The following is a 21,465-nucleotide window of genomic DNA, read 5'->3' as shown; positions in this document are numbered from 1 at the left end:
TAATAATACTGTACATTACTTTAAATTGTTCAGCTGGAAACACTCGTTTGTAGACAAGACGGTAAGCTACCATCTATTTAATAAAAAAAAAATGATGTCTTAGATCTGCCGAGCAGCGCCATCTGTTGACCTGATCCGTTACTATTCGAGAAACGTTTAAACATGATACACGGCGGTCAGTGGTCACGCGTTTGTTTGAATGGAGTTTCACCCTTTAAGATGATGTAAACAACAATAGTATTTGTAAACAAGCCATAGTATACAAACAAGCCTATGTAGTATGCGTAAACAAAGCAGACAACGCACAGTGCTCACTACCTGCCATCTATTGAGCCGACCTAGCAATTTTAAGAGTTAATGATCACAAGGATTCGTTTAGTTTCCTGATTTACTTTAATTGCACGTAAAAAAAAAATACCATTATTACTAACACATTTACTTTTTTCTAATAATAATATAATACTTTAACTAAACTATTAATCTAAAAACTTGCCTGCGCTATATACAAAATAATTCCTCGACTACAATAATGAAGTTACCGAAACCTATTACTGGAGATGTTGGGGTACTTGGTTCTAACTACAGGGTTTAAATATAAAACACCTGTAGAGTTCTGTAGGTTCTTATTAACGGAAATATACAGTGCTTACAAGCGGTGTAGTCCTTACACCCTATAGGGTCAACTGACCTCACTTCTGACCTCTCACATATGTGGTAAGTAATAACAGCAGCTTCCATATGTCACAGGCACATTATCTGGCCATGTAGACACAAATGTGATATTTTGACCAATCTTAATATATATATATATATATATATATATATATATATATATATCATGTGAATCCACAATGAAAACGTGGATAAGATAAATCTTGATAAAATCACACGGGAAAATGGAAACAACGTTGTTTCCATTTTCCCGTGTGATTTTATCAAGATATATATATATAAAATACATGTGAAGGAATGACTGCAGTCTGTACGTTCGTACGTGTGTGTATGTATGCGCGGTGGTGTGTGTGGCTGGTGGGGTGTAAAGGCCGGGGAGGCGGGGGAGTGCAGAGGCGGGCTGTAGGAGCGCGGAGGGGGCTGGGGGGAAAGTGGGCGGTCGAGACTCCCACTAATCAGTTACCCTCGAGACACAGCCGGGGAAGGATGCGCTGACACACTGTTCCTCACAAATGCCCTGGACCAGTCTTCCACCTTGGGGAATCCCTTAAAACGAAGACACACTTAAGCACTACACACACGAGGCACTTATATCACTTCACAAGAACTTGCGGTCACTGCACACTGCTCAAAACTCGTTGGTAATTCAAACGAGTTTTTGTGGGAGACAATGCGATTAGGGATTAGGAGCGCGACGGTTGACTGGGCGGGGGTCTACCGGTCTTAACTATACAGAATGGCACTTATATTTCCAATCAATCAATTCACTGAGCCATGTAGGGGTAGGGGTACTCAATGCGCCTTGTAGGGGTTCTGGGTACTCAGTTCTAACTACAGATGTGAACACAAACACCTGTAGAGTTCTGTAGGTTCTATTTGGTGGAATATACAGGGGTGCGCTTACAAGCGACGGTAGTCCCTACACTCTATATGGGTCAACTGACCTCTCTCTGACCTCTCAGGCGACATGTGGCAAATTGTACATTAGCAGCTTCCAGATGTTGCCAGGCACATTATCTAAGCGTGTGGTGACATGAAAAAGGGGCATTGCCACACGCTACTGACAAGATAAGTAATGTATATAAATGGGGAACATACATGCTATACATACAGCATACATAATATACATACACTACCATATTCTTGGGCAGAATCCTACCATCTTCTGGGGTGGAATCCTACCGTATTCTGAGGCGGAATCCTACCGTCTCCTGGCACAGAATCCTACAGTATTTTGGGCGGAATCCTACCCTCTTCTGGGGCGGAATCCTTCTGTCTTCTGGGGCGAAATCCTACCGTTTTAGGGGGTGGAATCCTGCCGTAATTTAGGGCGAAATCATAACATCTTCTAGGGCGAAATCCTAGAATATTCTGGAACAGAATCCTACCATTTTCTGGCACAGAATACTACCATATTCTGGAGTAGAATCCTACTGTCTTCTGGGGTGGAATCATACCGTATACTGAGGCGGAATCCTACTGTCTCCTGGGACAGAACCATACCGTATTTTGGGTGGAATCCTACCCTATTCTGGGGTGGAATTCTACCCTATTCTGGGGTGGAATCCTACCCTCTTCCCGGGCAGAATCCTACCCTATTCTGGGGCAGAACCCTACCAGCTTCTGAGGCCGGATCCTACCGTATTCTGTTGCAGAGTCCTACCGTCTTCAAGGGCGGATTCCTTCCATATTCTAGGGCGGAATCCTACTGCATTCTCGCGCAGAATCCTGCCGCATTCTAGGGCAGAATTCTACCGTATTCTGGAGCGGAATCCTACTGTATTGTGAGCGGAATCCGACCGTTTTCTGGGCCACAATCTTACTGTCTTTGGGAACAGAATCCTACCATCTGCTGGCGCAGAATCCGACCGCTGTATGGAGCGATATCCTACTGTCTCCTTGGGCAGAATCCTACCATATTCTGGGGCGGAATCTTACCCTATTCTGAGACGGATTCCTTCCGTCTTTTGGGGCAGAATCCAACCATATTCTGGGAGGAATCTTACCCTATTCTGAGACGGATTCCTTCCGTCTCTTGGGGAAGAATCCTACCGTATTCTGGGGCAGAATACTACTGTATTCTGGTGCAGAATACTACTGTCTTCTGGGGTGGATTCCTACCATCTTCTCGGGCTGAATCCTACCGAATTCTAAAGCAGAATCCTACTGTATTCTGGTGCAGAATCCTACCATATTCTGAGGAGAATTCTACCGTAAATTGGAGCGGAATCGTACCGTATTCTGGGCGAAGTTCGACCGTTTTCTGGGGCACAATCTTATATTCCTTGGGGACAGAATCCTACCGTTTGCTGGCGGAGAATCCTACCGTTTTCTGGAGAGATATCCTACCGTATTCTGGGGCAGAATCCTACTGGCTTCTGGGGCGGATTCTTACCATCTTCTAGGGCGGAATCCTACCGTATTCTGGGGCAGAATTCTACCGTATTCTGGAGCGGAATCGCAGTGTATTGTGGGTGGAATCCAGTCGTTTTCTGGGGCCGAGTCTTACCGTCTTCGGGGAGAGAAAACTTTAGTTAGTTTAACGTCAATTACTGTTAGTTTAACGTCATTTAAAGTTAGTTTAACGTTATTGAAATTTAGTTTAACGCCATTTAAAGTTAGTTTAACTCCATTTAAAGCTAGTTTAACGCCATTTAAAGTTATTTAACGACATTTTAAGTTAGTTTAACGCCATTTGAAGTTAGTTTTACGCCTTTTGAATTTACTTTAACGCCATTTAAAGTTAGTTAAACGTCATTTAAAGTTTGTGTAACTCCATTTAAAGTTAGTTTAACGAAATTTAAAGTTAATTTAACCCCATTAAAATAAGTTTAACGCCATTTATAGTTAGGTTAATGCCATTTAAAGTTAGTTTTATGCCATTTGCAGATACTGTAACGCCATCTCAAGCACGTTTAATGCAATGTAAAGTAAGTTTAACACCATTTGAAGTACGTTTAACGCCATTTAAAGTTAATCTAATGCCTTTAAAAGTTAGTTTAACGCCATTTAGAGTTAATCTAATGCCATTTAAGGTTAGTTTAACGCCATTTAAAGTTAGTTTAATGCCATTTAAAGCGCATTTAACACCATTTGAAATTAGTTTAACGTCATTTAAAGTTACTTTAATGCCATTTAAAGTTAGTTTAACGCCATTTAATGTCAGTTTAACACCATTTAAAGTTAGTTTAACGCCATTTGAAGTTAGTTTAACGAACATTTGAAGCGCGTTTAACGCCATTTAAAGTTAGTTTAATGCTACTTGAAGCGTGTTTAACACCATATAAAGTTAGTTTAACGCCATTTGAAGTAAGGTTAATGCCATTTAAAGTTAGTTTAACGCCATTTGAAGTTAATTTTACGCCTTTTGAAGCGTGTTTAATGCCACGGCAAGAATTTAGGGGAGCCACGGCGAGCTGTTACAAATTGTACGTTTCCAAATAATGTTGTGAATCTGAATTAAACAAAACTTGTATTTCTTATTTTGACTTGGCAGAAGAGAATTTTCATTCTTTTATTGTCATTTTGTTTAATCATAACGACAATACAATTTTAATATTTACATACTCTGGTGCTATTTTTTTTTTTTTTTTTTTTACGGATTATTTAAGATTTCACAGGTCCAGTCCCTGTCTGTGTAACAGGTGCTGGACCGAGCTGCTGAACTGACTTGTTCAGTACGCGTCCGTGTGTCATCCCTTTGCAAGTGGTGATAGGACCGAAGGATCTCAGTGGAGTGTATTGTCTCTGAAACATATATTGTGTTTGAGCTTGACTCAAGCATAATATTCTCCGTAATTGGTGTTACTTATTTTGTTTCATAATTCATGTGGTCGCCTCTTTACATGGGTGAAATATTTGTGCACTTCCTTTATTAATTATTTCCTTATTTATTGGTGCCATTGTTGTTCATACTCATTCTTTACTTATATAATCCTACCATTTTTAGTGCTAAATTGGTATGACTCACTATTCTTCTCATTCTTCCAAGTTGGGCAGTGCTTGTCGAAGGAGGCGTGTTCTTGCTTACAGGAACTTCACTTCAGCTTGCTAGCTTGAGTGTGAATGTTTATCTGTGTGCATGTTTGTGTATGACTATATGTGTGCTTTATGTGTGAGTGCATAGGCGTGTTATGTATTTGAATGTGTGTGTGTGTGTTTGTAATTCTAACTCTTGTCCTATTTATTTGTCCTTCTTTATCATTCTTTAGTCTTTATCACTTGTCTGTTTGTCTGTTCTGGGAGAAAAATGAAGGAGGCCACGAGGATGTTGAAAATTCCTCAAGGGGGGATGGAGTGAAAAAGGTTGAGAACCACTGCTAGTCTAGTCTAATCACATGATAACTGGTTTAAAGGATAATTTTGTTAAAAACTATCTTATCTGAAAAACCTTGCCCAGGATTGTTACAGTAAATTATCACAAAGAACATAGTTAAGGACATTAGATTAATTAAAACCACTAAAAATCTAATAATATAGACGCAGTAGATACTATTTTAGAAAAATTACTTAGTAATACACAGTAAAAAAAATTAGACCTCAATGGGTTACAGTATTCATTAAGAGGATAATAATAATAATAATAATAATAATAATAATAATAATAATAATAATATTAATAATAATAATAACAACAAACAAAAAACATTAATAATAACAATAATAATTAAATATGGAAACAACAACAACAACAACAACAACAATAATAATAATAATAATGAAGTTTCATTAGATAAAGGGTTGGGACACTAGGGTGGGGGGGGGACGACAGGGCCCAGGATGTCCAGCTGACGCTTCTCAGCCACATAAATAACCTGTTGGCGTGGTTACAGTCCTCATACTGACGTATAAATGACTTATTATTGAAATAAGGAACAAAATAATTCTCTGGCAACTGTTCATCTTCTTTCTTCATGGGTATAAGGGGGTGAGTGATGGTTATCCTCCACCACTGGATGGGGTAGTAGGTATATATGTGGGCTAGTATACAGTATAGTACTGTATATATACCCCTCCTACCGCTGGGTGGGATGGAGTAAAGGCCCTCTATCAGACACTTGTTTACCAAATCAATGGCCCAGTTTTTCTAGTTAGGGTTAGGTTAGTTTTGTGTAGGTGTAAGGTGTTTCAACACCCCATCCTTATCTCCCATTGGTAGCCCCAATCCTTAGGCTTAGAGAGAGGAGGAAACCTTGCACTTTAGGAAGTATGTCCTCCCGTCGTAGAGGCGAGTCTAATGCATTAGATAAAACACCTTCCTCCTCTTATAAAGAAGAAGGATGATGACAACGTCTGAAACATAAGAGTTACAAAAACCTTTGACCAACCGACCAAGGGCCATTATTGACTCTACCAAGAGACAGCCACTACAAGAAGAAAGGAGAGACAAGATTTGTCCGGCCATAATCATGCACGTATTGACGGTCAGCAACTCTAAAACTGCAATCTGCAACTGAACTGTTGACGAATCTGAATGCTGTAGTTCAATATTTGAGGCAGCCATCAACCCGACCACGTGGACCATTTTCTCTGAACAGTATAATGGCCTGGAAAGATGTAAGTAATTGACAGGTTATATTTCCTCACTCCATATCAAGAGGTAATTGTTCATGTTAATCAAATAGCCGGGTCAATAAGTAACGCTATTTATTTCCTAAAAGCTAGTGGCACTATACTACTGTCGTAATTATGAAAAAATATTTTGTTGGTTACATACTGATTGTGTAAAAGTTTGTAACAAGACTGGCTTTCTGAGTACTCGTGTCATACCCCTACGCCTTGAGATCCTTATTTGGTGACAAGTACGAGCCTTCCCTGCCAGCAACAACGCTTATGCTAAGATACCGAGGGAAGATGATATATGACGACGCTTGGGTTCAGGGGATCCTTGGCTTACACAGTCACTTGTTAAACAAACGAGACACTCCATGGAGTAAGAGTGATGGAATGATTACAGCCTCAATTTAGTATTCTTCTGGGGTTCAGCATTTAAACTAATTTATCTCAATCGCTGGTTTCCCCTGGTCCTCCTACCCTCAGCTCCACCCATTGACATCTCTACTATTATCTTTCATCCCTGTTCTTATGGTTCACAAACTCGAACCATTGCCAAGTCCACGATGAAACTTTTAACCTTACTAACGGTTTCTATCTAACACTACCCACAACTTTCCAACTCTCTAAAAGTATTCCACCGAATCTTTTCTCTTACCCAAAAGACTTTCACACAATTGCCACCTTCATATCCTTACACTGCAGATTCTTACTTTGAATTACTGCTTGCTCTTGGTGGCGCTCTGTCTGTAAGGAAGGGAGGCAATGTGGTTGGACCTTTAGGTGAAGCTCATCTTACACGAGCTTCCAAATATCTTTTATAGTGTTTGCTCATTGTTCTTCTAGGGCAAGGAATAAAATTCTGTTAGAAGGAAGCCCAATGCCTTTCCTCGCCAGAAGGCTGAAGAGTATGAGGAAATAGAAAAGTGAGTGTAAGAGCTTTGGGGGGTAAAGTTGGCTCATATCCACCCTAGTGAAGGACCAGACTACCACAAATATGATAGGATTGATTAAAGGATTTCCACAACACAGAACTCAAGTGCCCGGAGTTACGTCTCATCTATACCTTATTTGGCAGCAGTGGTTGTCATGCAGTGGCAGTAAGAAGTTTCCACACGCTAGGGGGGAACTTTCAACAGCTGGCAGCCGAATGGTTATCACCTGGGTCTCTAATTACGTAGTCCTGGGTTCAATTCCCGATTAGGGATATAGGCTGAATACATTAAGGTAGCAATCTTAGGTTACAGGAAGTAGGCAGCTATCAAACAAGGAGGTACTACCACCTGGGAAGATATTAGAAGCATAATGTGTTGTCTAATGGTAGACCCTGCTGCCATATGGCATCACGAAAATTGTGACCAAGTCCCAGGTTGCTGATCTGACTTTCTACCTCATTTACTCACAATTGCAGGATCTCAATTGTTTCTCTTGCTTTTACAACACAACATACATACATCGTCTTTCATTAATGATCTTTTTTTCAGTTTTGTATTTCTTTATGGTTCTTTATTATTATTATTATTATTATTATTATTATTATTATTATTATCATTATTATTATTATATTTAAAGGATAGTGATAGACATTTTAGGCCACTTAGGCCCCCTCTACACCAGACATGGGGCGATTACATCGGTAATGTAATCGATTACGATTACAGTAAAATAGATGTAATTGATTACGATTACGATTACATTACATTATGTGTATTCATGATTACAATGTTGAGTTTTTCAAAAGGAATGTACACAAATAAACGAATATACTACAAAAACTCAATTTGTTTGTCAACCTGGTGCAATTAAATCATATTTTCTGAGAGATCAAAAAGGTAGACATAATGCATTATTCATAATGATGCGGACATTTAATAGACAAGAAAAAATCTAAATCTTCAATAGATGGATCTAAATTTTCGCAAAATTAATATGAAAATTATAAATAGAGAAATGTATCAGACCTAAATCCTTCAGAAGTGTTCTGAAGTTTTGGAATATTATTAACACAAATGCTTATAAGAGGATAGTAATTTATCTTACTGACTCGATATTTTGTTACTAGCAGCCTGAGTATTACAGACATGATATGGGTGGTAAATGTTTGCCGAGTCATTTAAAGGACCGAATGTAGATGACTATTGAAAATCATGAGCTCAGTATTGTAAGAAAAGAAAATGAAGGACCAGTTTGTACTTACTATTGTAATCGTGAAAGTAGTCGTGATTACGATTAAATTTTGAATGAATCTAACAATTTATTAGAAGGTAGATGGGAGAGTATATGCATTGCCTGTCAAAAACACCTGCCAGCATTATGGTTCTCCTCATAACACACAGATGATATTTTTTCAATCAACGTGTGGAGTCGTCGTCTTTTTGTGACTGGACTGCAGGTCAAAGAGCGCTATTTGTGTGTTAGGAACAGAAACATAAGGCTGGCAGGTGATTTTCAGCGAACTTTTGATTTTGACTGTACTTTACTCAGGCGCATTTCACTGATAGATGATTAATTCGGGTGAACATAATTGTTCAGAAAAAGAATATGTTCACAAGAAGTCTATTCTAGGTACTAAAGTACAAGTCAATGGTCGATAATAAAAGAAAAAGATGAGAGGAAATTATAATATTCTCTGTAGCGATAGCGAGGTGTGCTGAGATAGGTGCAGCTGACAGTCAAGTATCGGTGTGGCAACTATGTTCTTGACGACCTGCTCTGTGCCTGCGCTTGCGCACTCACTTTCTCTGAGTCACTTTTCTTGTATAAAAGTAAAAACACCTCTATCATGAGCACCACTTGTGGAGGAGGAACAGCTACAATGAAGCTGCTCACAGTGCTTTCTCTCCTCGCCATCACGCTCTCTGTCACAGGCAAGACTCACTCTAACATCATCTGTCTATATTACATTCTGTAGAACTCTATAGTCACGCGTTGCTTTGATTTTGCTAGATAAAAAGCGGAAGAAATCAGACATGTGCCGATATAACACTCACCGAGTTTGTTTAAAGAGAGGAATTCATAGTATATATATATATATATATATATATATATATATATATATATATATATATATATTATATCATTTATTTATATATATATATATATATATATATATATATATATATATATATATATATATATATATATATATATATATATATATATATATATATATATATATACGAGTTGGGATTTAGAATATAGTTATAGTCTACCCAGATCCCAACAGGTAACAAAAAAAAAAAAAAGACAATCGGACTATAAAAGGGTAGACAAAGGATGCGAGTTTTCGTTGTGTATAATAAAGTACCATAAATCCCTAAACAAAATATTCAGCTTATAAATTACCCTTAACCAAACTTAACCTAAACATTAACAGTATATACATATTAATACAACATAAACAATTTTGAAGCAAGTGGACGTGGGGGAGGCAATACAAGATACAAGTACTTAAGTGAGGAGCTGAGATGGCTGACGAGTAAGGCTGAGTATTGTAGAAGACGGTAGGTAGTCACTGTCCGTAGGTTTAGAGGATAGATGATCCTGTGGTCACTTCCCAGAGCCAAGTCCCTCTCCTCGAATTGGAGCTCACAAAGAAGACTTGGAGGAAGTGACGCAACAACCAGGATATGGAGAAGGGAAACCCCGGAGTGGTAACTAAGACGAGTCATACTCGTGTCTCGTCCCTAGATGGCGTTGCTCGTGGTGCTGGGTAGGTAGATCAAGACAATAGATGGCGTGGTTCGTAGTGCTGGGTGGAGGGGTTCGTAACACACCCCCCCTCCAAAGACCTCCGTAGCGCGGGCGCGAAGGAGGTGATCACCTGGTGCGTCTGGAGAGTAGCTGCTGTATTTCCACTGGAGCTCGGGATAAGGAGTCTGCAATCAGGTTGTCCACCCCCTTTATGTGCCGGACTTGTAGATTATAGGGCTGGGTGAGGAGAGCCCAGCGGAGGATTCGCTGGTTGGAGGTCTTGTTGGTTTGGATGAACGTGAGTGGGTTATGGTCGGTGAAGACTAGGGTTGTTTGTGGGCAAGACTGGAGGTAACATTCAAACTTTTTATTGCCAACACCAGAGCCAGGGCCTCCTTCTCTATGGTCGAGTAGTTGGTCTGATGCTTTTTCAACTTGGCGGAGTAGTATGCCACAGGGTGAAGAACATCAGTGGTTGGGTCGGGTTGTAGGAGCACAGCCCCCACTCCGACACCACTAGCGTCGATTTGCAGATGGAAGGGCGAGGTGTAGTCAGGGGGTTGGACTACAGGCTTAGAGGCAAGGAAGGCTTTGAGGCGGTGGAAAGACTGGTCGCACTTCTGGTTCCAGACGTAAGGGACCGCAGAACTGGTAAGGTCTGTGAGGGGTCCTGCCACGCTGGAGAAGTTACTGCAGAACCGACGGTAGTAGCCGCACATCCCCAGGAAGCGCATGAGTTCCTTCCTCGTCCTTAGAGTGGGGAAGGACAAGATGGCTCTAACGTTTGCGTCCTTGGGTCTCACCATACCATGTCCAACGATATGTCCCAGGTAAGTCACTGAGGCCCGGCCAAAAGCAGATTTAGCCAGGTTTATGGTGAATCCAGTCTCTTGCAGTCGTGCGAACAGTATCTCCAAACGCACCAGATGTTCGTCCCAGCCGTCCGACACCACCACCAGGTCATACAGGTAGGCGAACGTCCCACCTAGGTCCTGAATCAGGTAATTGATTGCCCTCTGGAATGTGGCCGGAGCATTAGAAAAGCCAAATGCCATAACCAAATATTGAAAAAGACCAAATGGAGTTATAATGCTGAGATTATTTTTGTCCTATCCGTGAGTCCCACTTGATAATATCCTTTCAACATGTCCACTGTAGTAATAAATTTTGCACAGCCTATGCTGTCTATTATATCTTCAATCAAAGGTAAAGGGTAGGAGTCTGAGACAGTGACCTGGTTCACTTTACGATAATCGGTACAGAAACGAAAAGTGCTATCGGGTTTTGGAATGAGAAGGCAAGGTGAAGCCCAGGGGAGGTATCACTAGGCTCAGCTTGCTATGTTTTTAACAAAAAATCTACCTCCTTTTTTCATAATCTTCAGGATTTAGTCGATAGGTTGATTGCCTAATGGGTTGTACATCATCTGGAGATTAGCTTAATATCATGTTTAAGCATATTGCAAAACCCTGGGAGGTCTGACGTGACTTTAGGAAATGTTGATAATAACTTAGTGAGATCTTTTGCTTGAGATGGATTCAGAACAGAAAAATACTCATCCAAGTTGTTGAGTATGTGACTGTTAGCAGGGTTTTCTTTAGGTAAAGGGAAGTCTAAATTCTCCAATAGGTCCATGTCATCTGTCTCCGGCTCCGGCCCTGACAAAACCTTATGCAATACAGGTTGGCTTATAGCCTCTGGGATGTCTTCCTCTGACTGCCTGGAATGGTAAAGTTTCATGAGATTAATGTGAACAAGTTGTGAATCTCTTCTGCGATCAGGAGTATGGACTATATAGTTGAGGGGAGATAGTTTATTAGCATCGACTTGAAAGTTTTGATGGAACCGTTCCAAGCAACCTTGGGACGGTGGGTGGTAAGCCGAAGATGTACAATGGTCCACACTGGGGTCTTTCATCACCTGTTTGAACAAAGATGGATCAGATTGTTGGGCTGTAATGAGCTCATCCTTACTAATGGTGTTATTGTACAGATCTTCTGTGGGTAGTAAGATATTGGAGGTGGTTTTAGATAAAGAGGGCCCATTTCGCACACTCTGTGACCGGGTGACAGCACAAGATGGGAAAAGATGAGGAATAGTTTCTTTAAGGTCAGTGGTGGAGTTGACAGGTAAGGGAGAGTCGACTGTCTTTATGTTAGGAACCACTAGATCTCCTACCAAGTCATTACCCAATAATAAATGAATTGCCGCACACAGGCATTGGGTCTTTCCTAATGGCTATTTGCACTTCCCCAGTAATCAAGGGACATTGGAGGTGCACTTTAGCTAAAGGATAGGAAGAATGGGACGAGAGATCTGAAATTAGAACACTCATTAGTAAATGCGGTAGATATATCAGGAATGACGTTAAACAGGAGGATAGATTGTGCTGCGCCCGTATCACGTAGTATACGAATAGGGAAAGAACGAGACCCCTCTATGATTGAAATTTTTCCCTCATAGGTGAATGAAGAGAAGAGATCCTGATGGGGCCTTTCCACATTGGTGATTGCTATTGGTTTGGATTTGGGATCCAGGGAACTACTTTTAGCAGTTCGACACTTTGGGTGTTTACAACTCTGGATTGTATGGCCTGGGTTTTTACAGTAAGAACAAGTAAGCTTGGTTGCATCGGGGGGAGTAGGTGTGGGACCTTTCGACCTACCACTCACGCCCCAAAGGTTATCATCAGAGGAGGACCTAAGGTGTCGGGAAGAACCACGTTCTCTACTGCCCAGTGACTCCACCAACAAAGCGTACGCATCAGCCAGCTCAGCAGCACGCCCTAAATTAACCTCTCCACGCTCCTCCACATGCTTCAAGATGTGAAATGGTATCTTGCTCTTCCACTCCTCCAGGACTACCAAGTTTAACAAATCCTGAAATGTGGAGGTCTCTGTAGCCTCTAACCACTTCTTAAAAAACCTAAGCTTTTCTTGAGCAAACTCAACAAAGGTGTGTGAAAATGGTTTGGTTAGTTTACGAAACTTCTGCCGGTATCCATCTGGCGTGATAGCATAAGAGGTGAGGATATTCTTTACGTTATCATAGTCATCAGTCTGGTCTAAACAGTTATAAACTCTACGAGCCTTACCATATAATTTAGGAACTAACACTGACACCCACTGGTCCTTTGGCCACTCATTCTTCCCGGCTATTTTCTCAAAAGTCCTAAATGACCCGTCCATATCTGATTCATCAAACCCGGGAACAAGGGAAGAAGCAGTAGCAGGGTTAAAAGCAGCTAGTTTCTCTCTTAATGCCACTTCTTTTGATCTAAACTCCGATGTTAAGGTGACTTCTATCTCTCTTACCTGTAGTTCTTTCAGTCTAACCTCCTGCTCCAACTTGGCCCGTTCCATCATTTCCTCATGTTCCAACTTGGCCTGTTCCAACTTGGCCTGTTCCAACTTTTCTTCATGCTGCAACTTTTGCTCCAACTTGGCCTGTTCCAACTTGGCCTGTTCCAACTTTTCTTCATGCTGCAACTTGGCCTGCTCCAACTTGGCCTGTTCCGACTCCTGCTCCAACTCGAGTTCTTTCATTTTGATTTGGAACTCGAACCTTGCTCGTTCTAGTTCTAAGGCGTCTACTCTTTGTGTTTTTTCTTGAGGGCTAGCCAGACCTGAAGCAACTTCTCAGTGAGGAGGGGTGGTGGATAGTGGTTGAAGTTTCTTGGACATGGGCGTTAATCTGTCAACAGCGGATTCTTTTAAAACTTCATGTTGAACCAGCACTTCAATCACATGATTTTTTAACATTTCCTTTGTCAGTTGCTGTGAAAATGGGATATTGTAATAGTTGGCTATTTCTTTCCATTCTTTTCTTTCAGGATATTAACACGTAATTTAGCTACGGAAGGATTTTTCATAAAATCCTGAGATCAAAAACCTGAGGTGGCCATTGTTAAGAAAAAATAGGATAAATTAACTAATGGTCAAAGATAAGATAAGGGATAACCCTAGAAAAATATCACGGCAGTGGATAAACTAGAAAGTCCCGGAAAACTAACCAAGCGGTATCTAGGAAATTACACGCGATTATTGTTTTCTGAGAAGATCCTAGATAAGGATAAGATACTTGAAAGAGGAAGGGCGTATTACGGCATTTTATATAAAGATCCGGATTAACAACCCTGAGATACTTGAAAGAGGAAGGGCGTATTACGGCATTTTATATAAAGATCCGGATTAACAACCCTTGAGTTTGGTAATGATTGACCCCGAATGAGATAATGAGAAGAACAATAATGGAGGCTTTATAATTATGGGGTCCTGGTAGAGAGGGGCGTCCCAAGATATCACTTCACCCTAAACTAGTGACTATGGAACAGCCTACTCTGGAGTGAGGGTAGGGCATTAAACAGATCCGGATTCTTCCCTACACTCGATAAGACTTACTACACGATTGTCACGTGTAATAACAGGTAAGCCTTATGACACTTGGAACCTAATATCCTACGGCTGTCACTCTTACTGTACGATAATACCAATATATGCACACACATAAGAAGGAAACTTTAAACCACCGTAAAGCAATTGTGAACAGAAGTGACTGGGAGGAATAATTAACAAGGAGTTACAAGGGGGGAAGGAATATGGTACTTAAGGTTCGAGTCCTGTCACGGTCGCCATTTGTTACGAGTTGGGGACGAATATAGTTATACGTCTACCCAGATCCTTAACAGTAACAAATAAATAAAAAACAAAGACACCTGGACTATAGACAAAGGATGCGAGTTTTTGTTGTGTATAATAAAGTACCATAAATTCCTTAACAAAATATTCAGCTATCTATAATTTACCCTTAACCATACTTAACCTAAACATTAACAGTATATACATATTTATACAACATAAACAATTTTGAAGCAAGTGGACGTGGGGGAGGCAATATAAGATTACAAATACTTAAGTGCGGAGCTGAGATGGTTGACGAGCAAGGCTGAGTATTGTAGAAGACGGTAGGTAGTCACTGTGCCGTAGGTTTCCAGGATAGGTGATCCTGTGGTCACTTCCCAGAGCCAAGTCCTCTCTCCTCGAATTCGAGCTGACAAAGAAGACTTGGAGGAAGTGACGCAACAACCAGGATATGGAGAAGGGAAACCCAGGAGTGGTAACTAAGACGAGTCATACTCGTGTCTTGTCCCTAGATGGCGTTGCTCGTGGTGCTGGGTAGGTAGATGAAGACAATAGATGGCGTGGTTCGTAGTGCTGGGTAGGTAGATCATGACAATCGGTGGAGGGGTTCGTAACAATATATATATATATATATATATATATATATATATATATATATATATATATATATATATATATATATATATATATATATATATATATAGTGCCGGATTTAGACCTGTGGAGGAATATGGGGACTGGGCAGCCTCTTTGTGGAGGCCCCCCTCATTATAACTACCTAAGAGGGTGGGGTGGCGAGTGAAGCGAGCCTAAACATCTGGGAGTTCTGGGGGGCGCTGTAAGCCTCCCGGGAAATTTTTGAAATTTGAGCACTTCTTTGGAGAATTTTGAAGCCATATGCAGTTATATTGAGGAAATTAGAACATTGAGAAATTTTTAATTAACTATATATTTATTGATAATGTACAAATTCCCAACGCATGCACACACACACACACAAAAGTGAGACATGACTGGAGTCATTCATGTTGGTTTCAAGTCGACCATCCCTGATATAGCTACTACCACACATGTGGAGGCCCCTTGGCAGCTGCCCACTTTGCCAACTCCTGAATCCGGCCCTGTATATATATATATATATATATATATATATATATATATATATATATATATATATATATATATATATATATATATATATATATATATATCAAAGAAGGAAAGGAAACGGTAGCGGACAGTTAATTAAGACAAGTGGAGAAGCCGAGAAGAGAGGGCTGAAATTACATATAGGAATACTGTACTCTACACACACTTCCTAATATCCTCAGCATGCATACTCAGTACACAAAATAAATCCCTATGTCTCCACATTGGTTCACAATGCCCTATTTAATTCCCCGAGAGCACAGAACAAGCCAACTTTAACGGTGATATATTTGAAATCAATACAAAAGTTACATCTACATACTCATGCACCTGTAATATTGTGTGACAGTACTGTATGTGATTTTATACCCAACAGCGTCCCTTACAGTTACATACCGAGTCCTCACTGACACAGCGTCCCTGACAGTTACTTACCGAGTCCCCACTGACACAGCGTCCCTGACACTTACATACCGAGTCCCCACTGACACAGCGTCCCTGACAGTTACTTACCGAGTCCCCACTGACACAGCGTCCCTGACACTTACATACCGAGTCCCCACTGACACAGCGTTACACTTACCGAGTCCCCACTGACACAGCGTCCCACAGTTACATACCGAGTCCCCACTGACACAGCGTCCCTGACAGTTACTTACCGAGTCCCCACTGACACAGCGTCCCTGACAGTTACATACCGAGTCCCCACTGACACAGCGTCCCTGACACTTACATACCGAGTCCCCACTGACACAGCGTCCCTGACAGTTACTTACCGAGTCCCCACTGACACAGCGTCCCTGACACTTACATACCGAGTCCCCACTGACACAGCGTCCCTGACAGTTACTTACCGAGTCCCCACTGACACAGCGTCCCTGACAGTTACATACCGAGTCCCCACTGACACAGCGTCCCTGACACTTACATACCGAGTCCCCACTGACACAGCGTCCCTGACAGTTACTTACCGAGTCCCCACTGACACTTCCATTCGGCCCAACTCATAACCTAACCTTTAAGAACTCGTGTCTATCAGAACAATTATCTATTTTCATTGTGTAGAGAGCGTAATGGTGTGCTACTACGCATCGTGGGCCACCTACCGTGTCAGAGACGGCAAGTTTGACGTAGAGGACATCGACCCGAACATCTGCACCCATGTTGTCTATACCTTTGCCGGACTTGGCACTGACAACAAGATCGAGGTGAGCAACAACTAGTTCATAAATAACTCGGTATTGACGCTGATGATTACTACTTAGGAGTATCAATCTTCCAGGTAGCCATTCCCAAAAAGAACGACCACTCATGCTAAATCAGTGGCTTTTATTTATTTGCCTTTGCATTTGAGTTGACAATTTTACACGTTTAAAACACTACCGGGTATTCTTTAAAGATATTAAAGGCAATTTAATGTCACTGAACAATTGATGATTCACTTTGCAGGTTCTGGACCCATGGAACGACCTGTGTGCCAACTGGGGCAAATGTGGCTATAACAGATTCACTGACCTCAAGAAGGTGAACCCCAAACTGATCACCCAGCTGTCCGTTGGTGGTTATAACGAGGGCTCCACATCATACTCCAATGTGCGTCTCTAGATATTTTCTTTACATTTAAATTACTTATGTATTTATTTTATGGTGAAACTAAACCTTAGATAAAACCACATCATACAAAGAAATAAACTAAAGTAGGAAAAGGTGGAGTTCAAATACTAGACACGTTATACCTATGTGGTCGAGTTATTCTCTATGATTCTCTGCAGATGGCCGCCGATCCTGCCAAGACACATATATTTGTCACCTCTACCGTAGAACTGTTAAAGGCACACGGCTTCGACGGTCTGGATCTCATCTGGGAGTATCCAACCCAACGAGGTGGAGTTCCTGCAGACCGAGTGAGTCACTTTGTTATCTACTTAACCTAACCTGGTTTCCAAGCCTAGATATTACAGCTGCTGTAAACCTTCTCCAAGGTTTGGTTGTGTTTGTCTCATAATATTCATCATACCCGGTAAAGACCTCCTAAGATTTAACCTCTATGTGCCACTTAGTAACCGACACAAGAAAATTCATATCTGTCTCATAGTGATTTATCCTTCTAAATATACTTACTATAAAACTGCTTAGATAATATTAAACTAAATTTAATAAAAATTACGGGATTTTGCCACGATATTAACTCTATACATGACTGTCACTGGATGATAATTAATGTCACTGACTCATACAAGCATTGTATAGCTAACTTCCTTCTCACATTTGCAAGATCATATTAGTGAAGACCGACCATTACTCTGTTTTGCAGGAGAATTTCATCACCTTGCTGGGTAAGTTGCACGAGGCGCTGCACGCCAGCGGTATGATACTAACAGTGGCTGTGGCTGCTTTGAAGAGCACTATTGACCAGGCCTACGACATCCCCGCCATGGTGGATGTGGTGGACCTGGTGAACGTGATGACATATGACCTACACGGGCCTTGGGAAAAGTACACACATCATCAGTCTACCCTCTATGCTTACAAAGATGACCATGGCGATACTCTTTATCTCAATCAGGTACAACATTCAGCTTGTTGTCGGGAAAGATGACTTGTCACATATAAAACTTTGCCTGAAGCGTAGTAATATTTATTAAAACTACGTCACACAAATTATATGTTGGTCGATTATCAAATAAAACTCTAATTGGAACTTTGATGCAGAACTTCTCCATCAACTACTGGATAGACGGAGGAATGCCGAGTACCAAGCTAACACTGGGTATGCCTCTGTACGGCCGCTGCTGGACCTTGGATAATCCTGATCAGCACGGCTACAATGCCCGAGCCAGCCGCCCAGGAAGAGCAGGACCATTAACACAGACCGAGGGCATGATGGGGTACAATGAGGTAAACTGTGTAATTAGATGTTATGTTTATACTGACTATAATACTCTTACACTTTTAAACGGGAATGTTGTGTGTGTGAATTTCCATCACTCATGTTGTACATTTCTCCGACACTGATGGTCTAATGTTATTGTCCTTCAGATCTGCGATTTTATAAACAAAGATAGCTGGACTGTGGTAGTGGAGGAAGGGTGTAATGAACCTTACACCTATAACATGGCCTACGGCAATATCTGGTGTTCATACGAAGACCACGATTCTTGTGTTATCAAGGTGAGGTGTTGTTAAGTCCAGCAATAGTAGAGAATAACATACTGGCAAATACATAAGACTAACACTTTGCTGAACTAAACACTAAACTCTCTTTATAATATTCACGTATAGGTTTCTGGCAGACAAGAAGCATTACAGTTATTTATCAATTCTTTCTTTATTTATATGTTAAGTAAGAGAATTTGATGCAGCATTTCTCTTGTAATTATATAATCAATATGACAAACTTTTCTTTTACGTCAAAAGTGTTTGGTGTTGGTATTGTGTGGCTAATATTAACGGTGTGTGTGCAGGCCAATTACGCCAAGGAAAAAAATCTTGCTGGCCTGATGGTGTGGACGATTGATACTGACGACTTCCACGCCGAATGTACCACCCGTGATTTCGACTTAATTAGAACCTTAGCGGACACCTTCGTAGGCACCATACGGGACAAGTAAGTCAGTCAATTCATTGTGAGTCAGTAGTTACTCACCTTCAACCACACGAGTCACTTTGAGCCCATCACCAACCACACGAGTCACTTTGAGCCCATCACCAACCACATGAGTCACTTTGAGCCCATCTAACCACACGAGTCACTTTGACCACATCACCAACCACACGAATCACTTTGAGCCCATCACCAACCACATGAGTCACTTTGAGCCCATCTAACCACATGAGTCACTTTGACCACATCACCAACCACATGAGTCACTCTGAGCCCATCACCAACCATGAGTCACCTTTTGACCATTTTTTGACTCATCATAAACTATGTGATAAAAGAGACTGAACAATAATCCATTTCATGTATTATAACAATCCATTTATTTTTACTTTCCAGCACTGATGACTAAGAGAGTTTTTCTCCTGGTTGTGTTACACCAATAAAACATTTTAATATCTTTGGTTTTATTTTTTCCTAATTTTGAAATATATGGCCATTGCTATGTAACACAGACACACACACACACACACACACACACACACACACACACACACACACACACACACACACACACATTAATCCATCAATGATTACATATTATAAGAAACTGATTTCTGTAAAACACTTAATAACATGCATGTTTTAATTTTATGAAAAATGTGGCAGAAAAATACATAAGTGAACTATAATGTGAAAATAACCTGAAAATGGTATATGGGTCATTATGAAAAGTCAGCTATACAGTATACCAGTAAGTTTCTTCTGTTTTTGTCTGTGCCTTCAATAAAGATAGATAACAAGCTTAGTAGAAGAATTACGTGAGGTAGAATTATAATGTAAAACTTCTTTAAAAGAACTGTGGCCTGGGAACTTAACCTCAGCTATCCATGGCTTAATTGCCTTCAAAATGTCTGCCCGCCCTTGCCAACACTCTCCCCTGAGAACAACAGTACAGTACTGTAATTGTTATGCTCGATAAGCTTCTTGAGAATATTAAGTTTATTTTTTTCAATCACACTTTAAAAACAATCTTACAGTGCTACAGTAACATCACGTAAACATTTATTTTTAGTCAATATAATATACTATAGGACTAGGTGTGTGTCTGTTTGTGTGTCTGTTCTGGGCAGCCGATACGGTACAATCGTTTTTCATCAAACTTGGTGGAAAAATCGCAAAAAATTCGTAGAGTGGAACAAACCTGGTCCCATGTCGATGATTTCTTTAGGAAGGCATTAGTTAACAATTTTATTTACGATGGAAAACGATGCAAGTCTACGGACTTGGCGCACCCTAATTAACCATGCAAGTCTACGGACTTGGCACACCCTCACTCGCTGTACGCTGTCACGAGCGTTCAAACTCTCACAAGGGCACGAACGTGCCCGCGATCACTTGTAAGCTGCTAACCCAACACTGATATAATATTCCCCTACATACAATCAAGACAATCTTGATGTTACCCGATACCAAATACTGCATAACATTCAACGACAGGGTTATGAATTATATATTTTATTAAGACAGTGTGAATGGCTGTTCTCAATCGTTTTGGTTGTATTCATCTATAAATATTGGAAGCAGATGAAAGATTAGAAAACGCTAAAGCGTTTAGAAAAGCCTTCTTAAGAATCACTTATCCTTCTCATGACAACACTGGAGGAAAACTTTAAAATTAAATTCATATAAGTGACTTTATTGAATTAAAAACAATGGTAAACTCCAAATTATATACAAATTATGCTAAAATAATTCAAACGTGTAAATTGTGAACTTATGTTCTTTTAATAAACAAATATTTCCAATCCATCAAAAGGGCATCAGAATAAATACGAATGACCATAAGGGGAGTAAGTGGTACACATCTCGGATTTAAACCAACATGTACTGTACCTTGATGCTCGTTGATTCAGAGGTGATTTTCTAGTTTTCAAATAAAACTTGATCCCAATATGTTACTTTATAATTTTAATATAGCATCTATCAATCTTTATTTATGTAACGTTATAAATTCAATATAATCAAAGAGAACTGATGCATTGTGTTATCTTGGCGCGTCTTAATATATAAATTCAAAGATGACATGATTTTTTTGAGGATATTATTACAAATGAATTATCGTATGTAAGGCAGATTAATTTTCTCGTTTCTCAT

The 21,465-nt window shown here is 40.4% G+C and overlaps 1 protein-coding gene across 1 annotated transcript; it reads left to right on the top strand.

The window, feature by feature from the left end:
- The first annotated feature begins 8,990 nt into the window (after positions 1-8,990).
- Positions 8,991-19,766, top strand: LOC121854211 (acidic mammalian chitinase-like). Its single transcript, XM_042348709.1, has 9 exons — positions 8,991-9,092; positions 16,773-16,915; positions 17,157-17,300; positions 17,480-17,611; positions 18,022-18,273; positions 18,420-18,605; positions 18,747-18,878; positions 19,172-19,314; positions 19,708-19,766. The coding sequence occupies exons 1-9, from the start codon at positions 9,008-9,010 to the stop codon at positions 19,718-19,720; spliced, it is 1,230 nt and encodes a 409-aa protein (XP_042204643.1). The 5' UTR covers positions 8,991-9,007; the 3' UTR covers positions 19,721-19,766.
- Positions 19,767-21,465: the final 1,699 nt, after the last annotated feature.

This window comes from Homarus americanus, unplaced genomic scaffold, assembly GCF_018991925.1.
Source record: "Homarus americanus isolate GMGI-L3 unplaced genomic scaffold, GMGI_Hamer_2.0 scaffold56910, whole genome shotgun sequence".
Taxonomy (NCBI): domain Eukaryota; kingdom Metazoa; phylum Arthropoda; class Malacostraca; order Decapoda; family Nephropidae; genus Homarus; species Homarus americanus.
The sequence above is the reverse complement of the archived record's forward strand: the minus strand, read 5'-3'. Positions and strand labels throughout refer to the sequence as shown.